Raw genomic sequence first — 19,607 nt, forward strand, 5'->3', positions numbered from 1 at the left:
ACCTTTTTACTATAAAATTTGGTATTTTAAGTAACTTTTTAGACTAGGTACAATAGCATACTATAAGCCAACTATAAGCATATTTTAAAGAGATAAGAGGGGAGAGAGAATGTAGGTGGGTTACCAATTTGTAGTCAGCTGCACACGGGCTCCAAAACAAAATATATGTATAATATGTGGGACCATGTATTGATGTTTTATAGATAACTATTGTATGAATTGACTATTAAATTGACTATAGATGAATTGAAGCTAGTAGTTGGCTATATCTTAATATAAAATTTATTATCTTATAGTATCACTAAAATTTTAATACCTCTCGGTATGCTCTTATTAGTTGACTCTACCATCACACAACCACAAGTAGAGATGATATGGGAGATGATAGGGAAGAAAGAGTGAAGGCTTAACATTTATTTAGAGAAATTTTGTTACATAAAGTAAATGAAAAAAGATAATAAAAATATTTTATTATATTAATGAAAAAAGTATATTTACCTTTATCTTTATACATGTCTTTGCAGGACGAGTTCTTGTTGATAACGTGGATCAAACAAAAGTCGATGATATACTCTAACTTTAAATATACCCTTAGTATTGTCCAACACATGATCCTGAATTTCTACTTGTCACAAAAATAACATAAATGGCAACAAGAGGCCAGGGGTTGGTACCAGTACAATCTATCGTATTCCAAATGGGCAAAGATTACCCAAAGAACTTATTACTCGTCAAATAAATGATCATATACATGATACATAAATACATCACTGGTAATTCAGCATTCTATCAACCAGGTGCAAATCAAAAGTCGTATCGACGAGATCCCGTCAGAAGGATTTCCACATATGCTTGGGGAACAGTTCAAACTTCAAAGAGGAAAACTCAGCAACCTAAGTTGGGAAAATAACCTTGCTTTTGCAACTCGCCTTTAGCTGAGGACATGACTGCCATAATCTTGATTGAATTTTTCGTATCTATGTACATGAAGATGAGCAGACGGCCGCGTATTCTTCAATGCAAGCTCAATATCTTCTGTCGTTACTGGACCAACTTCAGGCAACTCTGCACATTTCCCCCCAAAAGGGTCAAAAAGGTTCGACTGAATCACTGACTTTATAATGGAGCAGTAGGATCATTTTTTTTATGCATGAAACTTATTGCATATTTTTATGTGACATTGAAGGTGCCATGGAGGCATATAAACTATTCTTTCGTTGCTACATTTTCTTTATATAGGTTCGGTTTTTCAGCTACCTGATGCAAAGCATACAAGTCTACAGAACATAAAGTCTAGAATTGTAAGGTCCTATCTCTATCTCTGTCCCATAATAAGTGTATTCCTGATATTCAAATTTGTCCCACAAAGATACATTGTGGAATAATTGTCCTATCAATCATCTCATATTCAAATCTCTATCTATTTTACTTCTCACTCCATACAATCTTCTTATTTAATGGGGCATTTAATTTTGTTGTAACTAATTTGACTCCACAGTGTTAGAAATGCACTTATATTAGGACAGAGAGAGTACTAAACAAAGAAATACGTCTATAAGTTCCCTGGTAAGCACATGATTTTTGTTCTTGTACACACAACTGGAAGGTAAGAAATCACAAGTTGAAGACAATAGATCACGTACCATCCTCAGGTACTTCTTCTTGCCTTCCTTCAAGAACCGCCATTAACCTTCTAAGGGGTTGCATTGCGGCCTCCTTGCACACGAGGCGTATATCAGAGCCTGAATATCCTTCAGTTTTCTCCACAAGAACATCATATGGAATCTTGATTGTGCCAGGAATAGATGGTAAGAGCTCTTCAAACATACCATGTCTAGCTTCTGGTTCTGGTAAAGGCACAAGAATCTAATTGGACGAGTTAAGGACAAATTTCCCTTTTTAGGTGGCGAAATCGAGTGTGGTCCTATATACAAACTCGAGTATCCCAACAAGAAGATACAAGAATCCAGTTTGAGTATTCAATGGAGCCAGCACTAGAGTTGCGACGGTCTTACAAGTGGTTGAAAATGAAGGTTATCTTTGGTGTGTGGCAGGAAATTCTGCTCTCCAAAAGCTCCTTAGCAGGGCGGCTATCCTAGATAGCCAGTTGTAGCAAGTTGGGCTAGTGTGGTTCTGTTTTGAGCGAGTTGATTGTTTGTTTTTTTTCCTGTTTTTTCTGTTTTCTATTTGTACTGTTCCGTTTATTTCCCCTTTTGAAATGAAATGCAGCTCTCCTGCGTTTTCGAGGAAAGAAAAAAGTTTTTAACAGTTTTTAGGGCAAATAGTAACTTCAATAACAAACCTATGATGTGTCAGTTACAAGATTGTTTGAGAAAAAGGATACACGTTTCTCCAAACGACGCAACATTGCTGCATCCAATTCCCATGGCAAATTTGTGGCGGCCAGAACAAAAACAAGATCATCTGTCTTAGTTAACCCATCCATCTGCAGCAACAAAATGTTATGAGAAACAACTATAGCACCCAGCAAGAGCACATTATCAGAATTCAATACTATTTAATAACAGAATCCCACGTGCCAAGATATGTGATATCTGAAGAGTTTGTTCTTTGTTAATTTTCTTCAATGAAGTTATGTTCACACTTTATGGTTGAGAAACACACACTTAGGAAGCACCGAGTGTTTCAGCATAATCACTTCATAAAGCCTCAGGAATGCTACCTGTATTAGTAGTTCAGTCTTCAATCGCCGACTGGCTTCATGTTCACTACGAGCTTCGCCACGTTGGCTAATAATAGCATCAATCTCATCAAGAAAAATGGTGGATGGTGCATGATGCCTTGCAAGCTCAAATAAGACTTTCACTAGTTTCTCCGAGTCACCTACACCATTCCAACTATTAGGAAGAATTATTATAACACCACTATAAATGGGGAAAGGACAGAATATAATTATGATAAAGATGTGTGCTAGAGGTTATAACTTATAAGTTCGATCTAGTCAGATACAGATTCATCCATCTGCAATAGAAAGAGGGAATTATATAGTTCAACATATCTGTTCTTCCATATGATGGGTGGAGAGAATGAAGTGATAGTTCCACCAAGGTTAGTGCCATTGGATATACAGTTCCATAAAATGTACAGGCAGGGTGACAGTATTAGACTAATAGGGCTCTGGTGATAATAGGGAGCAAGTGGCCAACAATGACTATGGAAGACCTACACCATTGGGTATTTGGGTGCTACAACATGGTGTTGAAAGTTGCAGGGAATATTATATGGTTTTGTTAAGTTCAAAAGTAGAGTGTCATAGGTTAGCATCCTTGGAGCAGTGTCATGCACAACAGTGCCAGTACAGGAGGCCAACGGACAATCAAATTCAGTGAGTCATTATAGAGAGAAGGAAATGAAAAAAAAATCAAGAATTATGAATGTTGGAGAGGTCAAACAAATTCAGTGAGTCATTCTCGGTGAGATCGATTTTTCATCTGTCCAAGCTGGCGTCCAGACATCTGCTATGCACGCGTCTTGAAGGGGAAAAAAGGCAGGTGAGCAGGCAGGTCTATCAGCAGCTTATACATCATCTACTAATGCCAGCACCAGCATGGTTCCCGAAAATAAAAAAAGATAAAGATCAGGAGAAGACCTGACCGATTTGTACATAAGTACATTCCTCAATCCGGTGATTTTGGCTGCATCCACACAGCCATTTCACGGCGAGTTTGAAGTATGGTATTCTGCTCCTGTTCAAAACGAGCGAGATTCTCGATGTTCTCAAGCTTGATTGGTGTTCAGTTTAGACCTAGAGACTATTTGACGGATAGTGATTTTATCAACATGAGGTTTTTGGTGCTCTATGATTTTATGCTACAAGGAAAATCCGCCTCAAGGTGGAGATAGTTAGATATATGATCCATTTAAATATGCAATATATTTGGATTATAATATTAGTTTCCTAATATGACTTCTACTCTTTTTCTATTAGGACTCTCGGAGTTTCCTAATAAGACTTAGTTTTTTCCCTATTATGACTCAGATTTCCATTTTATTCTCTTGTAAGATGCATGGGAACGGTATGACAACCCGTTGTTATTCTCCTACGTTGTGTAACCATATAGTGGTTATTGCCGATTGACTCCCTTGGTTTTTTCCCATAAGGTTTTCCACGTGAAAATTCTATGTCTCAGTTGTATGTATATTTTCCTAACAGCACTGGAGTTTAAGGGTGCATTTAAGTAGTAACAATGAATAGTTAACTATGGACATCTTTAATACTGGAAAAACATGAACGAGCTTTCATGAATCTTGGAAGGATAAATGTTATCCAATGTAAATCTATAGCGATTTGCTAATATGAATTACTAAAAAGACATAAACAGAAGATGAAGCGCAAAAAGAAAAAAACCAATGCATGTATTACATATTACATGATGAGTTGGTGGTACTAGCATTGCAACATGACAACATGTAAAATCCAAGAACGACACTAGAATTAAAAAGGAATAAATGCAATTAAAGTAATGTCATACCACGCCACTTGCTGACAATTGATGAGGCTGAAATATTGAAGAAGGTGGTTTTGCACTCAGTAGCCACAGCTTTTGCTAGCATTGTCTGAAACAAAATATATTAAAACTATTATATCAAGAGCACATGATCAGTGACTATATAGCATGACAAGCCACGTACCGGGTGGAAAAGGAGTTGATACAAAACGAAACAGATGAAAACAAGTACATACAGAAACGCAATAAACTAATACATTCTGTAGCACTTTAAAAAAAAACAAGGCAAAAACAGAACAGACCAAGGCAACATGTTGTAGGTATTAAATGTTTAACTATATGTGTAAAATAGCTTAGTTATCCATGATCTTTGATAGATAAATGCTTAGGTGAATCCCATTAGAGCATTTCAAATGGCTGTTTAAAGATTCTTATGCAAGGCAGCGCTCATATTAAACAAAGATATTTCACCATATAATTCATCCAGTGCAGTCCATGATGAACAATAACATCTAAAGAAAATACAGATTTAGCAATGTACAAGAAAGGCTCCTGGCTCGGCATCTAAACAGTATATAGATAACAGTAATCTTAGCATATACAAGTATACAACTAAAAAGGAACGAATTAAATGATTTCTGTAAGGTGCAAACCTTTCCTGTTCCTGGTGGACCAAAAAGTAATATACCTTTCCAAGGTGATAACAGACCTGTGAAGTACCTGTAGTTCAAAAAAATAAAATCATTGAGAACCAATGATAAGTCCAAATCATTGATGTCTAATACAAGATATAACAGCAATTAGATAGGTCAATTTGGGAAGTTTTTCCTGAATCTAATTAGCAGAAACAAATATAGAAAACATCTGGTGTAACAACTAGCGAAATGAAATAATTGCCTGACAGGTACAAGTTTTACATCAAAAACCTTTTTTCGAGATGATACCAAAAAGCTTTTTGGTACGAAAGGACACTGTCGGACTGCCTTTCACAATGATTAATGAATTATTCGCAAAAGCAGCCAGGTGACAATTCTTCAGCCAAGATGAACAAAGTTTTTGGATCAGTCCATGGTGTGTTAGCTCCCACTTTTTGCCATTACATGTATCTCACAGTTGCTACCAATACATTAATCTTAAAGCACAGGAGGGCACTCTAGCAGGAGGCTGAAAGAGTTGTAGTAAATGGTATGCGATGTACTATCATGACTAATAGCGATAGCTTAAATGCAATATTGGGCAGAACTGATATGACCTTTTAAATATGCAAACATGGCTATGCTGATACGCGAAGCATCACACATCACAAATTTTGATGCAAAAATGTTACAATTTTTTGGGCCATGCATGTCAAAAGGTATGAACAATTTTCCAGAAAATGTTAAACGACGAAGTTACCTTTTTTCAGAAGTGTTTGGATTATTTTCCTATGCTATATGTTAATAAAAGGAAGTTAGGAAGAGAAAAATATTTATGGTATTGCAAGTCATATCAAGAATTTAAGATTTTATTAACAGAAAATAAATCTAGGTTGTGGATATATATCATTTCACTATTTCAGTGAGCAGACAAAGCTTACTTGGGGTATTTTATAGGCATCACAACTGCTTCTTTCAGAAGACGCTTCGCATTCTCCAAACCTTTAATGCTTTCCCATTTGACATCTGGACTTCCATGAATTATATCCCTGCAGGCATTGCACCCAGAAGGTATGGTGGTAAAGTCTGAATATATTACAGTACCAAATAGATAGGTCTAGCCACATTTGTCAAAAGGCGATGTTACCTCAACAATGTCTCAGCTAAGTTGCGCATTTCTGCAGATTCAAAAGAAGGAAGTAGAGATTTCTGCCTGCAAAGGTTTTCTACATCAGTTATCACAATGATATACATGTGTTAGCATAAATGATAAGTGAAAGAGACTAAGAGAGACATGGGCTGGGGAGTTTTATTTTGGACAGGGGAATTACAAAAATGCTTCGGAATTATGGTTGTATAGAAAGGGGGAGGGGGGGGGGGGGATAGCCCAGAAACTTCCTTGCAATGCTGGCTAGGGGAGGGCATTTGGTCAGACTGAAGAATTCAGTCTCGGTCTTCGGTTCTTCAACTAAATTTCGGCCATTAGAAACTCAGGACTGATCGGTCTTGAGAAAAATGAGACCGAGAAATTCGGTCTCAGCGTCATAAATGCAAAGAGATCATAGAAATTTTCAATGATTTCATAGCACAAAAAGCACATAAAAAATCTTGAGGGCGACCAAGTGAATACTCATATGGGTTGCATGCCTAGGGGAAGTAGAGATGTGAAAATGAGGGTTTAGTCCGAGGTTGCATTTGGGCATCATTGGTTAATTCGTTCTATTAAGTCTTTCACTACCTGAGCCCGTTTTTTTTTTTGGTTCAGTCTATCTATTTCTGCCCACCCCTAATGGTGGCAGTTATAGGGCATTGTTCGGGATAACCAATATCTAACTTACATAAGGGCAATAAAATACAGCAGTTACATTATATTATAAAACAATAGCATAACTAGAAAGGAACATAACTAATGGTTACATTTGAGATTCTTAATTTCTTATAGCAAAAACTCTTTTTCATAGCATATGCCAGACAGACAAAGTGCTTAACATGCATGCATTCAGATAACTATAGCTAGAATATAACTATAAGGTTTCCATTTCTCAGGTTCAATCAACTGAAATAAAATGCATTCTTTTAATCCCATAATAGCTAACACCCAAATTAGAATTGGATCAACCACCTCTGTCTCAATTAGTAAATTTAATCGCACTAATGAGCAAATAATCTTACATTAAACAATACGGGGGAAGTTGATAAAAAAAAATGCAGCCAAACTGGATGTACTATATACTCCATAGTTAGCAAGGAGTCTTACGGAGGCCCAGCATCAATTGCTCCATTCCGCAGCTCCACCTTCCTCTCCTGACATCAAAACAGAAATGAAAAATCACAAAATTATCCACAGACAATTGCAAACCAGTATTCATCCATGAAACCGCGGCAACTTAGCATGCAGACGAGAGAGGGAGAGAGAAGGGCGGGCGCACCAGCCGCTCGTACTGCTCGAAGACGGCCAGGTCGGCCCCGCCGTTGGCGCGCACCGCGGCGGGGCGGGAGCTTGTCACGGAGCCGGATCCAAGCGGCCCGATGTGATCGGAGCCGTCGCCGTCTTCATCCCCCTTGGGCTCGCGGCGGATGCCGAGGCGAGCCTCGTAGTGGAGCTCGAAGTCCTGCGCCGAGAGCACGCGATCTCAGCACGCGAGACGAGAGAGCGACGAGAAGGAAGGAAACGGCAGAGAGAGGAATCGAGTCACAGGGAGAGAGAGAGGGCCAGAGAGGTTTGCGCGAGCTCACCTCGAAGGTCCATCGGGTAATGGACGGCTCGTCGTCGCCGCCGGACATGGCGATCGGATTTGATCGCCCCGCGACCGCGAGGCTGCTTCCCTCGCGCGGTGGGCGGTGCGAGAGCTCTCCTCTCCTCGGCTCCTCCCGCAGCGGTGGTGGGGGGAGCGAGCCGGCGAGGCGAGGAGAGGAGTGGAGGCGTTGGGTTTGGACTTGCCACAACACTACTCGTCGCTACCGGGACAGGCGGGCGAATCACCGCGGCGGGCGGCGGGGACCACCACTTGAGGCTGACAACGTGGCCATCGGCGCGCCGATACCGACCACGTGGGCAGGGCCCGCGTGTCAGTGACACTAACCTGTACTGGTGCAGCTGCAGGCTGCAGCCAGTCACGTTACTGCTGCCACTGTTAGAATGTACCCATCCATCGTAAAATGGAAATTTCGCGGTGTCGTTGGTCTTATCAATCACTTTATTTTTTTTATTTTTTATTTATCTATTCTTTTAATTCTGTCCATTTCTTTCTTGTTTATTAGCGCCTTATTATTCCGGTTCCAATTATAAACGGGTTTTTTTAATCAAAGTTTATTTTTCATGTTGACTTTTAAATCGTTAAGAATATGTATATAAAAATTTTATTAATAATTTATTGTTCATTTATAAATATATAAAAAACCAAACAATCACTCTAAAAGGTGTGATACTATTTTCTTCTTAAATTTTATTTCTAAAAAATCTAAAAAATATATATTTTGTGATGGAGGTGGGATAGGTGAATGGTTCCTGCTACTGTCAAAATGTACAGGTGAATTAATGGAGTCTTTGATTAATTGATTTCAAGGGTGACATAGCAATTCAGATCAGCCTATCCCAGCGAGACGACGTTCCAGGCCTTGCCGAGAAGATTAAAAGAAGGGTCGTTTTCTGTGCACCATGGATTTTACTATTCGCTGCTCATCCTATCAATCTTTTTCATTTAAATATTTCGTGCTTTGCCTCAAATTTATGTAAATTTATCGGGCACGTTGCAGCCTGTGCAACACATCTGCTGCAGCCTGTTCAGAATAAAGGAGTTCGCCTCGTGAAGGCTTCCTACGAGCCAATCATCGCTTTCTCGTGCGTGTGCCATGAGAGCGACCTCGTACCTGATTACTGTCGACATCAATTCGAACTGGTGTAGCTGGAATTGCGCTATTGGAATTTGGGTGTGCAGCAATTAAGGTCAAAATCCCCTCAAATTACAAAGCAAAGCCATAATGGTCAGGACAAATATAACAAGTGAAGAATAATGACAGGTTCCAAGTGATATTCGCCGGATTGATTAAGAGTAAGTATAATAATAGACTATAAGTTGACTATAAGATGTAAAAAAAAAGAGGTAATGAAAAAGAAATGATGTTAGCCCTCATGCAAAACACACCAACTCTAAAAAAATGCATTAGATGCAAAAGTAAAAGAGAAAGATAAAAATTATAGCCAAACTTATAGTCAATCTATTATATGTATTGACTATAATATAAGTTTATAGCAAGTAAGTTAACTTTACTATTAAACTTGCTCTAAAAAGTTCAAAATAAAGAGCACCTGTGTCCGCACATACAGTACGTTGCCGAATCGAAACACATCTGGAAGGCTTATTATGTGCTGTGATATACAATTGGACAGGCCAAAGGCATACAAGTACCGAAGTACGGTTGCCATTTGCCAAATACTTGTGCTAGCAAGACGCTACCACAAGTCCATGACAAACGCAGCCAAATTCGCCAAATATCCGGCAGAATGAGCTCACATTTCCCAAGTAACAGAAACTAGAGGTAACAAAGCGAAGCCACACATCATCCAAGTTTTCCAACATAAAGTAATAAATATATTGAAGGAGCAGCAAGTTCTACCACAGATACCGATTAGTCAAGGGTGCCCTAGTGTAAAGGGAACCAACCACATGTATACAGACAAATAATTCAAGCGGTAGTCATTTAAACTCCCTTCCACTGCCAATATCTCCAGTTTGTTCTTATCAAGCAAATGGCATTTGATTAAGGCTAAAGCATGAAGGTTATTACATCACGAGAAGCGTTGGTTTTATGCACCGCTGGCATACAGGCGAGTCCACTCCTTAGCTGCAAATGTCAGACCATCACTTATGAGGATCATCAAGAAAATCAGAGGGTGGGAGACTGTTGAGTTGTTGGATGGATTACTAGCTTTAATTTACCTGTTTCAACAGCTTCTGCCTCATTGGCTTTCCAGTGCTTTGCAATGTTATCAGAGAGAGGATCATCAGGGTTTGGTGCACTTAGGAGTGCCTGGATACTGAGAAAAACAGAATCTTGTCAAGATGTAGCTATTTGCAAACGAAATAAGAAACAAACTGGCGCCCCTAACTTTCAATAGTTGATTATGTTCAAGATTTTTTGTTGGCAAAACACATTAAGCGAAGTGGTAAGATCACTAAATACAGGAATGCTGATAAATTTGGTATTTTTATTGATTCAAATCAACAGAATCACGCCATAATGATAAAACAACAGCTAAAGAAACTGCTTAGAAGACAAGGTTGTGCTGGACATAAAAAACTAAGAAACGCAAAGCACATATGCATGCAAGGAAGGAGAGAGACCTCAAAAGAACTGTCCGGATCTGAAGGGCCGGACTCCATTTGTCCTTGAGAATGTCAAGGCATATCCTACCAAGCTACAAAAAGTAAACCTATTAATGAATAAATTATGTATCAGGAAGGAAACTAAATAACTTAAAGGAATGTGACTGCACACCTTGTCAATGTTGGGATGATATATTTTGGTCAGGAATCTAACCTGCACCAGCGACAAAGGAAAGCACCCGTCATGATTAAAACACCATTGGCAAGATGTCAGACTCATCAGAAATATGAATGTATAGTTTCAAACTTTGATGGAGACCAAAGGACAAGGAATGAACGCAATAATTAACATTTACAATATACTCCATCGACAAATAAGTGTTACCCACTTTTAGCAAAAATAAGGTAGCAACCAAAAAGGTACAACTGAGGTGATGTCTATTGTAGTTTTAGCACGTTTAACAGGAATAAAGTACAGAGAGTGACAGGTTGAGGGATTAAATACACAATTGAGTTGATGTTTGTTGCACTTTTTTTCTCCTTGGGTCTCAAAATCCATTATATTTGTGGACAGATGAAATGGGTTCAAATCCCTTATATTGGTGGACAGGAGTATGAAATTGTCAAGCCAAGCAAAGAACAAAATGATTAAGGTATGATTTGGTTGAACACCAAACAAACAATATGTGATCAAGTACCACATTAAGATGTTGAAATTTTAAAAAAAGTGCCTGTAGGACAAAAGGTACATATTACATCAACATTAGTACAGGATCCCATTGCAAGTGACATCTCAAATCAGGTAGGTTAGCAGTATCCCTAAAGGAAGTCAAGCAGATGCAATGAAACTATCACCAATAGGCATACATCTAACATACGAAGCCACAGTACATGTCCAGAGTGACATGGGTAACTAACCAATTAAACATTAGGCTACAAAGCATGAACAACTTCAAACCAACAAATAGTTCAAACAAACTAAATATGTTGGCTGATTTCATGTATTTGGTTACTGGAAAGCCAAATATCATCAAATTAATACTTTCAATCAGTACAAGTTAATGAATGCAGAACTGTTCTAGCTTTTTGATATAATAGTACACAATTATAAATACATATAAGTAACTTAAACATATACAATTCCCATAATAGCATATAAATGTAACCAATTTTATTACAATTTTGTTACCTTTGGAGCAGCCATAGGATACTCTTCGGGTAAAAAGAGTTCAAGCTTAAAAACTCCACCTGATTAGCAGGAACAGTATCAGGAAACCACATTATTATAGAATTAAAAAATTAAAGCTTGTAACTGTTTGCACATATAGCATACGTCTAACTTCAATTAACCCTACACATTATACCTATATGAATTAGCATGATACTGCATACATGCAACATGAATGGCAACAATATCAATACTTGTGTCTAATCAAAACAGATTAACCGAAGGGATCAATTTGGATATAGAACATTAAAGGTGACCTTTGCTGCACAGAGCATCAAACAAGTTGACAGTTAACAAATTAAAGACAAGCACGCACCAAGTCGCACATACAATCCAAGCAGAGAAAATTATTACCAAAAGTCACTAGTGTTCCAGCATTACTAGAATACATACAAAACACTGGTGTTCTAGCATTGCTAGAATACATACTAAAAAGGGAATCTGCGACACATAGAACATGCTAATCGCCCACCACCCGAGAAACTAAAATTGGCAAATGCAAAATAACCAGCCTAATCAAACAAAACAGGCTAACAAAATATGTTTCCATCCACTACTGACACATAGTAATTGGGTTTAGAAAGAATCATCCCAATTCTACGATATACCTAGAAGCGCCCTATTCTACCACCCTCTACCACAAATAACGCATCCATCGGGAGTCATACCTTCATAGGGGGACTGTGCCGGGCCAAGGATCATGACGTTGAAATAGCGCATGTTCTCCTCTGATGGAGAGGCGCTGATTCCCGGAGCTGCATAAGCAACGAAACCAAAACCATAAAAAACAACACGAACACGAACCACGGAAGTAGAACACATCGACAAAATCCAACATAAATAAGCGCCCACACCTGGCTCGCTGAGGAGTCGCTGCGTCTCCTGCGGCAGATCCAACCAGATGCAAAACACACATACAACATAGAAAAAAAAATCAGCACAAAAAGGAGAAACCAAAAAAGAAACACAAAAGGGGATTCGGGGTTAGAAGCGGCGGGGAGATCTGCGCCCAGGCCATCAGATCGGAGGCGCAACCTTGATGATTCGCCGGGGGAGGTTGCTGTTGGCCATCGGATCTGGCTGGGGCGTGGGGCGGGGGCCTCCTCCTCCGGGGAGCTGCGGCGGCGGGGGATGCTTTGAGTTTCGTGCGGGGGAGGGGATCGGGGAGGGGGAGGGGGAGGGGGAGCCGTCAGCCGAGGGTGGGGGAAACGGGGGGAGACGACGACGGATGGATGGATCGCTCGCGCTGTTATACAGAGACGGACGCGGCTTTGCTATAGTGGAGAGACTGTGGCCCCGATTTGCTTTTTTCCTGGCTAGTGCCTAAGCTTTATCGCAGCCGCGTGATGGGGCCTTGAACGGCGGAGATTAATCGCCGGGCAAATTATTTGCGGGACTTTAGGGCATGAAGAAGCACGCCCTCACCCACAAAATATCTCCCCCTATCTAAGAGCAAGTTTAACAGTAAAGCCAATTTACTAGCTGTAAGTTTATATTATAGTCAACACATATAATAGATTGGCTATAAAGTTGGCTATAATTTTTATCTCTTATCTATTTCTCTTACCTTTGCATTTAATGCATTTTTTTGTGTTGGTATATAGCTGGCTCTTGCATAAGAGCCAACCCCACACCTTTTTCATTACCTCTTTTCTCCACATCCGCTTATAGCCAACTTATAATCTACTATTATACTTGCTCTAACAAAGTATAATTTGCTAGTGGCGACGAGTAAAGGAGGTATTACCATAAATACGGTATATAATCTATGTAGCATACGCATTACTACCTTCGTTTTATAAGGTAAGATGTTTGATTTTTTTGTTGCAATGTTTAACTGTTTGTCTTATTAAAAAATTTAGTACAAATATAAAAAATAAAAAGTCGTGCTTAAAGTCTTTTGACAATAAAGTAAGTCACAAACAAAATAAATCATATTTCCATAATTTTTTGAATAAGACAAATGATCAAATATTGTAAGAAAAAAGTCAAACATCTTATATCATGAAACGGAGGGAGTATTAATTATTGGTAGGAAATTGTATTATTTTTTTATTGTAAGTTATTGCTTGTCACACGGATAAGATTTGTTACCTCATTTAAGGATGGACATGGATCGACTCACGGATGGTTTAGGGTCAGCTCTAATTTAACAAAATAAACTAAGTTTCATCGTAAAATAAAATTTATTTTATTTAATTGAACTAGAGTCAATCCTAAAATAAACGCAGATCGACCTACGAACATCCCTAACCGTATGTAATCAAGCCACAAAAGGAATGGATTTACTGTCTCGCCAAAGTGGGAAGAGAGGGAGGTGTTTAGGAATAACTCATTAGCACGAGTGAATGCATCTTCTCCAATATCTTAGCAGAGAATTGGCCAATTATTTATAGAACTAATGTTTTTTTTCTTTTACAATTCGATGGGTTTAGAGAAAGGCTAGTGTGGCTATGTCTCTAGTTAGGAAAAAAGAGACAAGATTGATGGACAAAGCACTGGGAGTCAGTTAGTGAGAAAATATATGGATGGCTAGGTAGGGTTGATACATGAACGTTTGTGCTCCCCTACCGCACACAAATCAAAACTTAACAAAACATGTTAAATATATGGCCATCCTCCTTTCCACATGCTCGACGCATTTCCTACACTTAGATTTTTCTAGTCCAATGAGCTTTATTTCTTCCTTATTATTTATACATACAAATTTTGTACAGATAGTCATATTTTAATGTAGAAATATTATATAGAGAAAATTATGCAAACGAAATGTAAATCGTGTATATATATATATATACATATGTGTGTAGAAACATTATTCGAGAAACTCCATTGCAAATACAAATTTTATACACATAGTCATATTTTAAATGTATAAATATTATATAGAGAAAATGTACGCAAATAAATTTAAATCCAGTTATGCCTGAAACACATACATATGACTGTTTCATGTGAAACTTATGGTTTCTAAAGGCCTTCAAAATAAGGTAAAAGGTTTAAAAATGCCATAGGGCATGTGCAACATGAGATGATAAGGAGGCCTAAGAAGTTTCTCAGCCTCTCTAGACCTAGAGCAAAACATTGTGTAAGGTAAAGGTAACTTGACCATATTAGAATTAAAGCATGTTCAAATATTAATCCTAATAGATACAAAGGGGTAGTAGAATCATCTCATGCCAACTCACAAACAAGCAGGGGTGTACTTTCCGGTTCTATTTAACACAAAGTGGTTACATATAGCCCATACTCTTGGAATGGATGCTAACACAATAAGAAATTGTGATAACCAATATGACTGTATGAATGAGATAAATAAACATAGTGTCTTTAACATTATAAATATAATCAATATACATGATATCATTAATAGAAATTTTTTAAGCGCGGAATGGATTGAAACTCTCAAGATAGACCTTAGAAAGACAAACCGATATATACATGAAATTATGTACAAAGAAATTCTTGTTACATGGAGTTACATGGAAAGATTACATGCTCCCATTGTTTCACGTACTGGAAGAATAAGCCATACAGATTGCTAGCAACAACTAAAAATATTTAAGGGTAAAATTCTTATATCCGTGACTATAGTGATTTAAAAGTAAATATTGTAACATAAACTATAAAGAGAAAATCACAAAAGCAACTCTAAATTTTGTTTTAAATTCAAATATCGACAATCAGAAGTAAAACAATGAGGGACATGAGAAATAAATTAAATGGGTCCTTCGTTGAGTTTTACCATTGTTAGAGATGTTGCCGATAGAAAAGGCGAACATGATTGGGCCTTCCAGACTTGCTGGGTATTAGCTATGGCATATGGGTAGAGGTGACAACATTCCAAGGCAATTGTGCCCTTTCATAGACCTATTTAATTCTTAACAAATTTAGTTAAAAAGCTATAGAATTTTCAGCACACCTCTTTTGAACTCAACGATTAAATTTTATAAAAAAAAGTTAGGCCCATTACAACTGTTACTTGTGTGCTTCTTGGCAATGGGCAGGAACAAATTCACCACTAATATGGAAAAGAGCACGAGCTACTGCAATATCTATTGTAGTACCATTCGTTCACCCACATTTTTTCTTATTTATGATAATAAGGAAAATTTTAAATTTTGAAGGTTAAATTTATAGTTAATTTTAAAGTTTTTTCATCACAATTTATTTTACGGTATTGACTTTTAGAATTATAAGAACACGCATATAGAAATTTTATTTATAAATTATCTATCGTATCGTTTGTAAATATATTGTTTCGCTATTACACTATGTGAGGAAGACAACTCAAGTCAAATCAAGCAGCTCAAAAGTTCGAGGAAATTTGCTATTCGTTACTTGGGGGCTGTTTAGTTCTAAAAATTTTCATCCAAAAACATCACATCGAATCTTTGGACACCTAAATAGAGTATTAGATATAGATAAAATAAAAAACTAATTTCACAGTTACGTGGTAAACCGAATATTTTGAGCCTAATTAGTACGTGATTAGCCATAAGTGCTACAGTAACACACATGCGCTAATGACGGATTAATTAGCTCAAAAGATTCATCTCGCGGTTTACATGCCAATCGTGAAATTCGTTTTTTCATTCGTGTCCGAAAACTCCTTCCGTCATCCGGTCAAACGTCTGATATAACATACATAAATTTTCATTTTACCACCTAAACACCCCTTGTTTGGTACTTTTGAGAAACAATTTGCACGCTTTGCAGTGGTCAACTACTGCAGAAAAAGTTTATGCCTTTTTTCATCAAACTTGTGGTAGACGGGCAAGAATATGGCAAAGAAAAAAAAACCAGCAATTGTAGTAGTATGATTCTTTGCCAGAGAAAAGACCTGGCCTTAATCCTACGCTATCTCTCTATTTTTCTCCCATCTGACGTCAACCATTGCGTCATTTCAGTTCAACGGAGCACGATCTTTTCTTCCCCGTCTCCCTTTCCTTGGGGAGGTAGAGAATCACACCCAGGAGCTCACGCAATTCAACCTCCTGACAAAAACAAATCAGGGTTGAGTTAACTTGGAATAATAAATCTAAGCAAGAAAGATAAGGTTAGTAGCAGTAGTGGTGTCAATGGTCACTTTGTTCTTTTCGTGGCTACTGATACTACATCGAGTGCAATATATAAGAGCAAGTTAAATAGTATAGTTAAATGTTGGCTATAAATTGTTTATAGTCAACTTAATAGTCAATTTATATAATAGCTGTATATTATACAATTAATATCCGGTCCTACCTGTCATACACACGTGTCTTAGAGTCCAAGCTATAGCTGGCTATAAATCTATAGCTCACTGCTCTTTTCTTCTCTTATTACCTTAAAATATGCTTATAGTTGACTTGTAGTCTGTTGTACCTGTTCTTACCCTGGCTATCCGCAACACTATCCAACCACTGTTTCCACGTATGCGCTTTTGTTTATTGGGACGGCAGCATACGTAAGTAGGATTTGATAAATCCTTCTTCCGATCCATCGATTTGATTACGTGAGCTTGAGCTTGACTAGTCGATTCCTGGTTCACCAACCGAGCGGTTAATTTTACTAGAGGCGATAAAAAAACGATGATATTTCCGTCGTCACTTGGATCGAAATGAGTCGGCAGCAAATGTGTCCTCCTGTTCTGGGTACGAAGAAATGTCAAGGTCAGCGCCTAATTGCTCGCCTAATTCTGTACAGAACACGTATCAGATCCTAGATTAAGTCCGGGAGGAATTTTCGTTTGAGGTTATGTTGGACCGGTGTATTGTCCTGTAATTAGGGCGTGCTTATTAGCTGACTCGTAAGCAAATTTAGTGACGTGAAAAAAAGAGAGAAGGAGAGAGAAAAGCTGTTGTCATGCATGATAATGACTTAGAATCGACTCTTAGCATTTATTAAATGAAACTTTCTTGCATGAGGGTGTATAAAAGGAAATTAGCGTAATAAAAAATATTTTATTCCATTAATGATAAAACCACACATGACTCTACATTTATACGTATCATTATAAAATAGACTCTTGTTACTGATGTGGCTTGAGACAGAACCCACAGCGATACCATTGAACCTGCCCTTAGAGCCGTAACCAAAATCATCGGGGCTCTAGCAGGTGAGATCAGCGCGAGTCCTAATACTTGTCCGACAAACGACGAGTGCCAGCTTTTCATTCATTCACAGAAAGGCCTCGCTGGCAAAAGTGTACTCTAGACTTTGAGTTGACTTTACACATTAGGAAAAAAAACAAGTAAGGCCATGTTTAATTGGCAAAAATTTTTGGGAGAAATATCACATCACGCGTATGGTCAAACATTTGAAGTATTAAACGTAGTCTAATTGAAAAACATTTGAAGTATTAAACGTAGTCTAATTGAAAAACAAATTTTAGATTCTGCCTAGAAATCACGAGACGAATCTTTTGAGCCTAATTAATCTATCATTAGCATATATTGGTTACTGTAGCACTTATGGCTAATCATGTTGTAATTAGGCTCAAAGATTCGTCCCACAAATTCCCCCATAACTGTGTAATTAGTTTTAGTGTTCATGTATATTTAATGCTTCATTTAGGTGTCCAAAGATTCGATATGATGTTTTTAGGAGAAGTTTTTGAGAACTAAACATGGCCTAATACTAATCCGTTGGTGAACTGATAATTACTTTTTTCAGCAGGCAGAAGTTACTGTTACTATGCTACTAGCAAATTCAATAGTATAGCCAACTACTCGCTCTAATGCTCTAATTCATCTATAGTCAATTTAATAGTTAACTCATATAATAGTTACCTATAAAACATTAATACAGTCTCACATGTCATACCCACACGATGTCTTAGAGCTCGTGTTATAGCTAGCTACAAATTAACACCTCACCGTTTTTCTTTTTTCTTTTATCTTTTTAAAATATATTTATAGCTGGTTTATATTCTATCGTAGCTGCTTTAGCGAGACAGCAACTTCTCTGCATGATTGGAGAAAACCGACGCGCCTGCATCTATCTGCATGGGTGGCGACCTAACCTGGACCGACGCGTCACTTCGAGCCTCACCCTGTCCGTCCTGTCGGCTTACGGGCGAGCCCAACCCAACCCACAGTGCTCCGCCTGACCGTACATGCGCCTCATTCGTTGCACTTGCCCATGCACGCACTGCTTTGCACAGCTCTGCTTCGCCCTCCCATGCGTGCACTGCGGAGGGTTTTCTATGACCCAATCAACGACGGCTCGGCTGAAGATTCTGGCATGTTGTGCACGTTTCGCCCCGCTGACCCTGCCGCTTGGTTGCCCAGAAACCGCAGCTCGATCGATCGATCTGGGGAAGAAGAAAGACATGTCATCTGTTAGCATTTTTTCAAAAAAAAATATTGAATAACACATTTACAAATAATAAATAATTTATGAAAAAATATCTACGTGTTTTTAGCGACCTAAGAGTAAAAAATAAAAAATAAACTACAATAAAAACATTATCATCAACTCTAAATTCAAGATCATGCATTTAAATTTTGATTTATAAAGAAGAAAAAAAAATTAGACCCAGAGCGTGGAGGTATATGCTTTTGCGATCATCAGGTTGAGATTGACTCTGGCCAAAGAATTATCTCCTCGTCGCGCTCACGGAGATGCTCCGTATCTTCATGTAAGTAATACATGTCCAGCAGAAATCTCCGTCCTAAAAGTTAAGAATAAGATCGATAGGTTCACAGTGACACTCGGTTCTGTCTGATTATTCTCTTAAAAAAGAAAAACTGAATTCTGATCCCCATCTCTCCCTGGAGGTTTGACCAGATATCATCTTTGTGGGTAGCCCTAGCACCTTTCCTAAGCTACGAGTCCGATCCACAGAAGAGGTAACCAATCGCCAGAGAAGACGATCAATCCAGCTTTCCAGCTGCTATCCGTTCAAAAAGGGCTTCAGAAAGTCAAAACGACAGGAAGACAATAAAAAAAAATTCAGGGTCAACAG

The 19,607-nt window shown here is 38.2% G+C and overlaps 2 protein-coding genes across 2 annotated transcripts; both read right to left on the minus strand.

The window, feature by feature from the left end:
• Nucleotides 1–667: 667 nt before the first annotated feature.
• On the minus strand, nt 668–8,023 carry LOC102717397 (katanin p60 ATPase-containing subunit A-like 2). Its single transcript, XM_015832658.2, has 11 exons — nt 7,841–8,023; nt 7,534–7,716; nt 7,362–7,408; nt 6,252–6,317; nt 6,046–6,153; nt 5,123–5,189; nt 4,494–4,578; nt 2,684–2,844; nt 2,345–2,446; nt 1,644–1,866; nt 668–1,065 (listed from the first exon to the last, which is right to left on the minus strand). The coding sequence occupies exons 1-11, from the start codon at nt 7,886–7,888 to the stop codon at nt 932–934; spliced, it is 1,224 nt and encodes a 407-aa protein (XP_015688144.1). The 5' UTR covers nt 7,889–8,023; the 3' UTR covers nt 668–931.
• Nucleotides 8,024–9,673: 1,650 nt separating this feature from the next.
• LOC102702794 (ubiquitin-conjugating enzyme E2 36) lies at nt 9,674–12,899 on the minus strand. Its single transcript, XM_006644443.2, has 8 exons — nt 12,695–12,899; nt 12,514–12,541; nt 12,328–12,414; nt 11,621–11,679; nt 10,604–10,645; nt 10,450–10,523; nt 10,045–10,142; nt 9,674–9,949 (listed from the first exon to the last, which is right to left on the minus strand). Exons 1-8 carry the CDS (start codon nt 12,728–12,730, stop codon nt 9,912–9,914), a joined length of 462 nt encoding a protein of 153 aa, XP_006644506.1. The 5' UTR covers nt 12,731–12,899; the 3' UTR covers nt 9,674–9,911.
• Nucleotides 12,900–19,607: the final 6,708 nt, after the last annotated feature.

Source organism: Oryza brachyantha, chromosome 1 (genome assembly GCF_000231095.2).
Source record: "Oryza brachyantha chromosome 1, ObraRS2, whole genome shotgun sequence".
In the NCBI taxonomy this organism is placed as follows: Eukaryota; Viridiplantae; Streptophyta; class Magnoliopsida; order Poales; family Poaceae; genus Oryza; species Oryza brachyantha.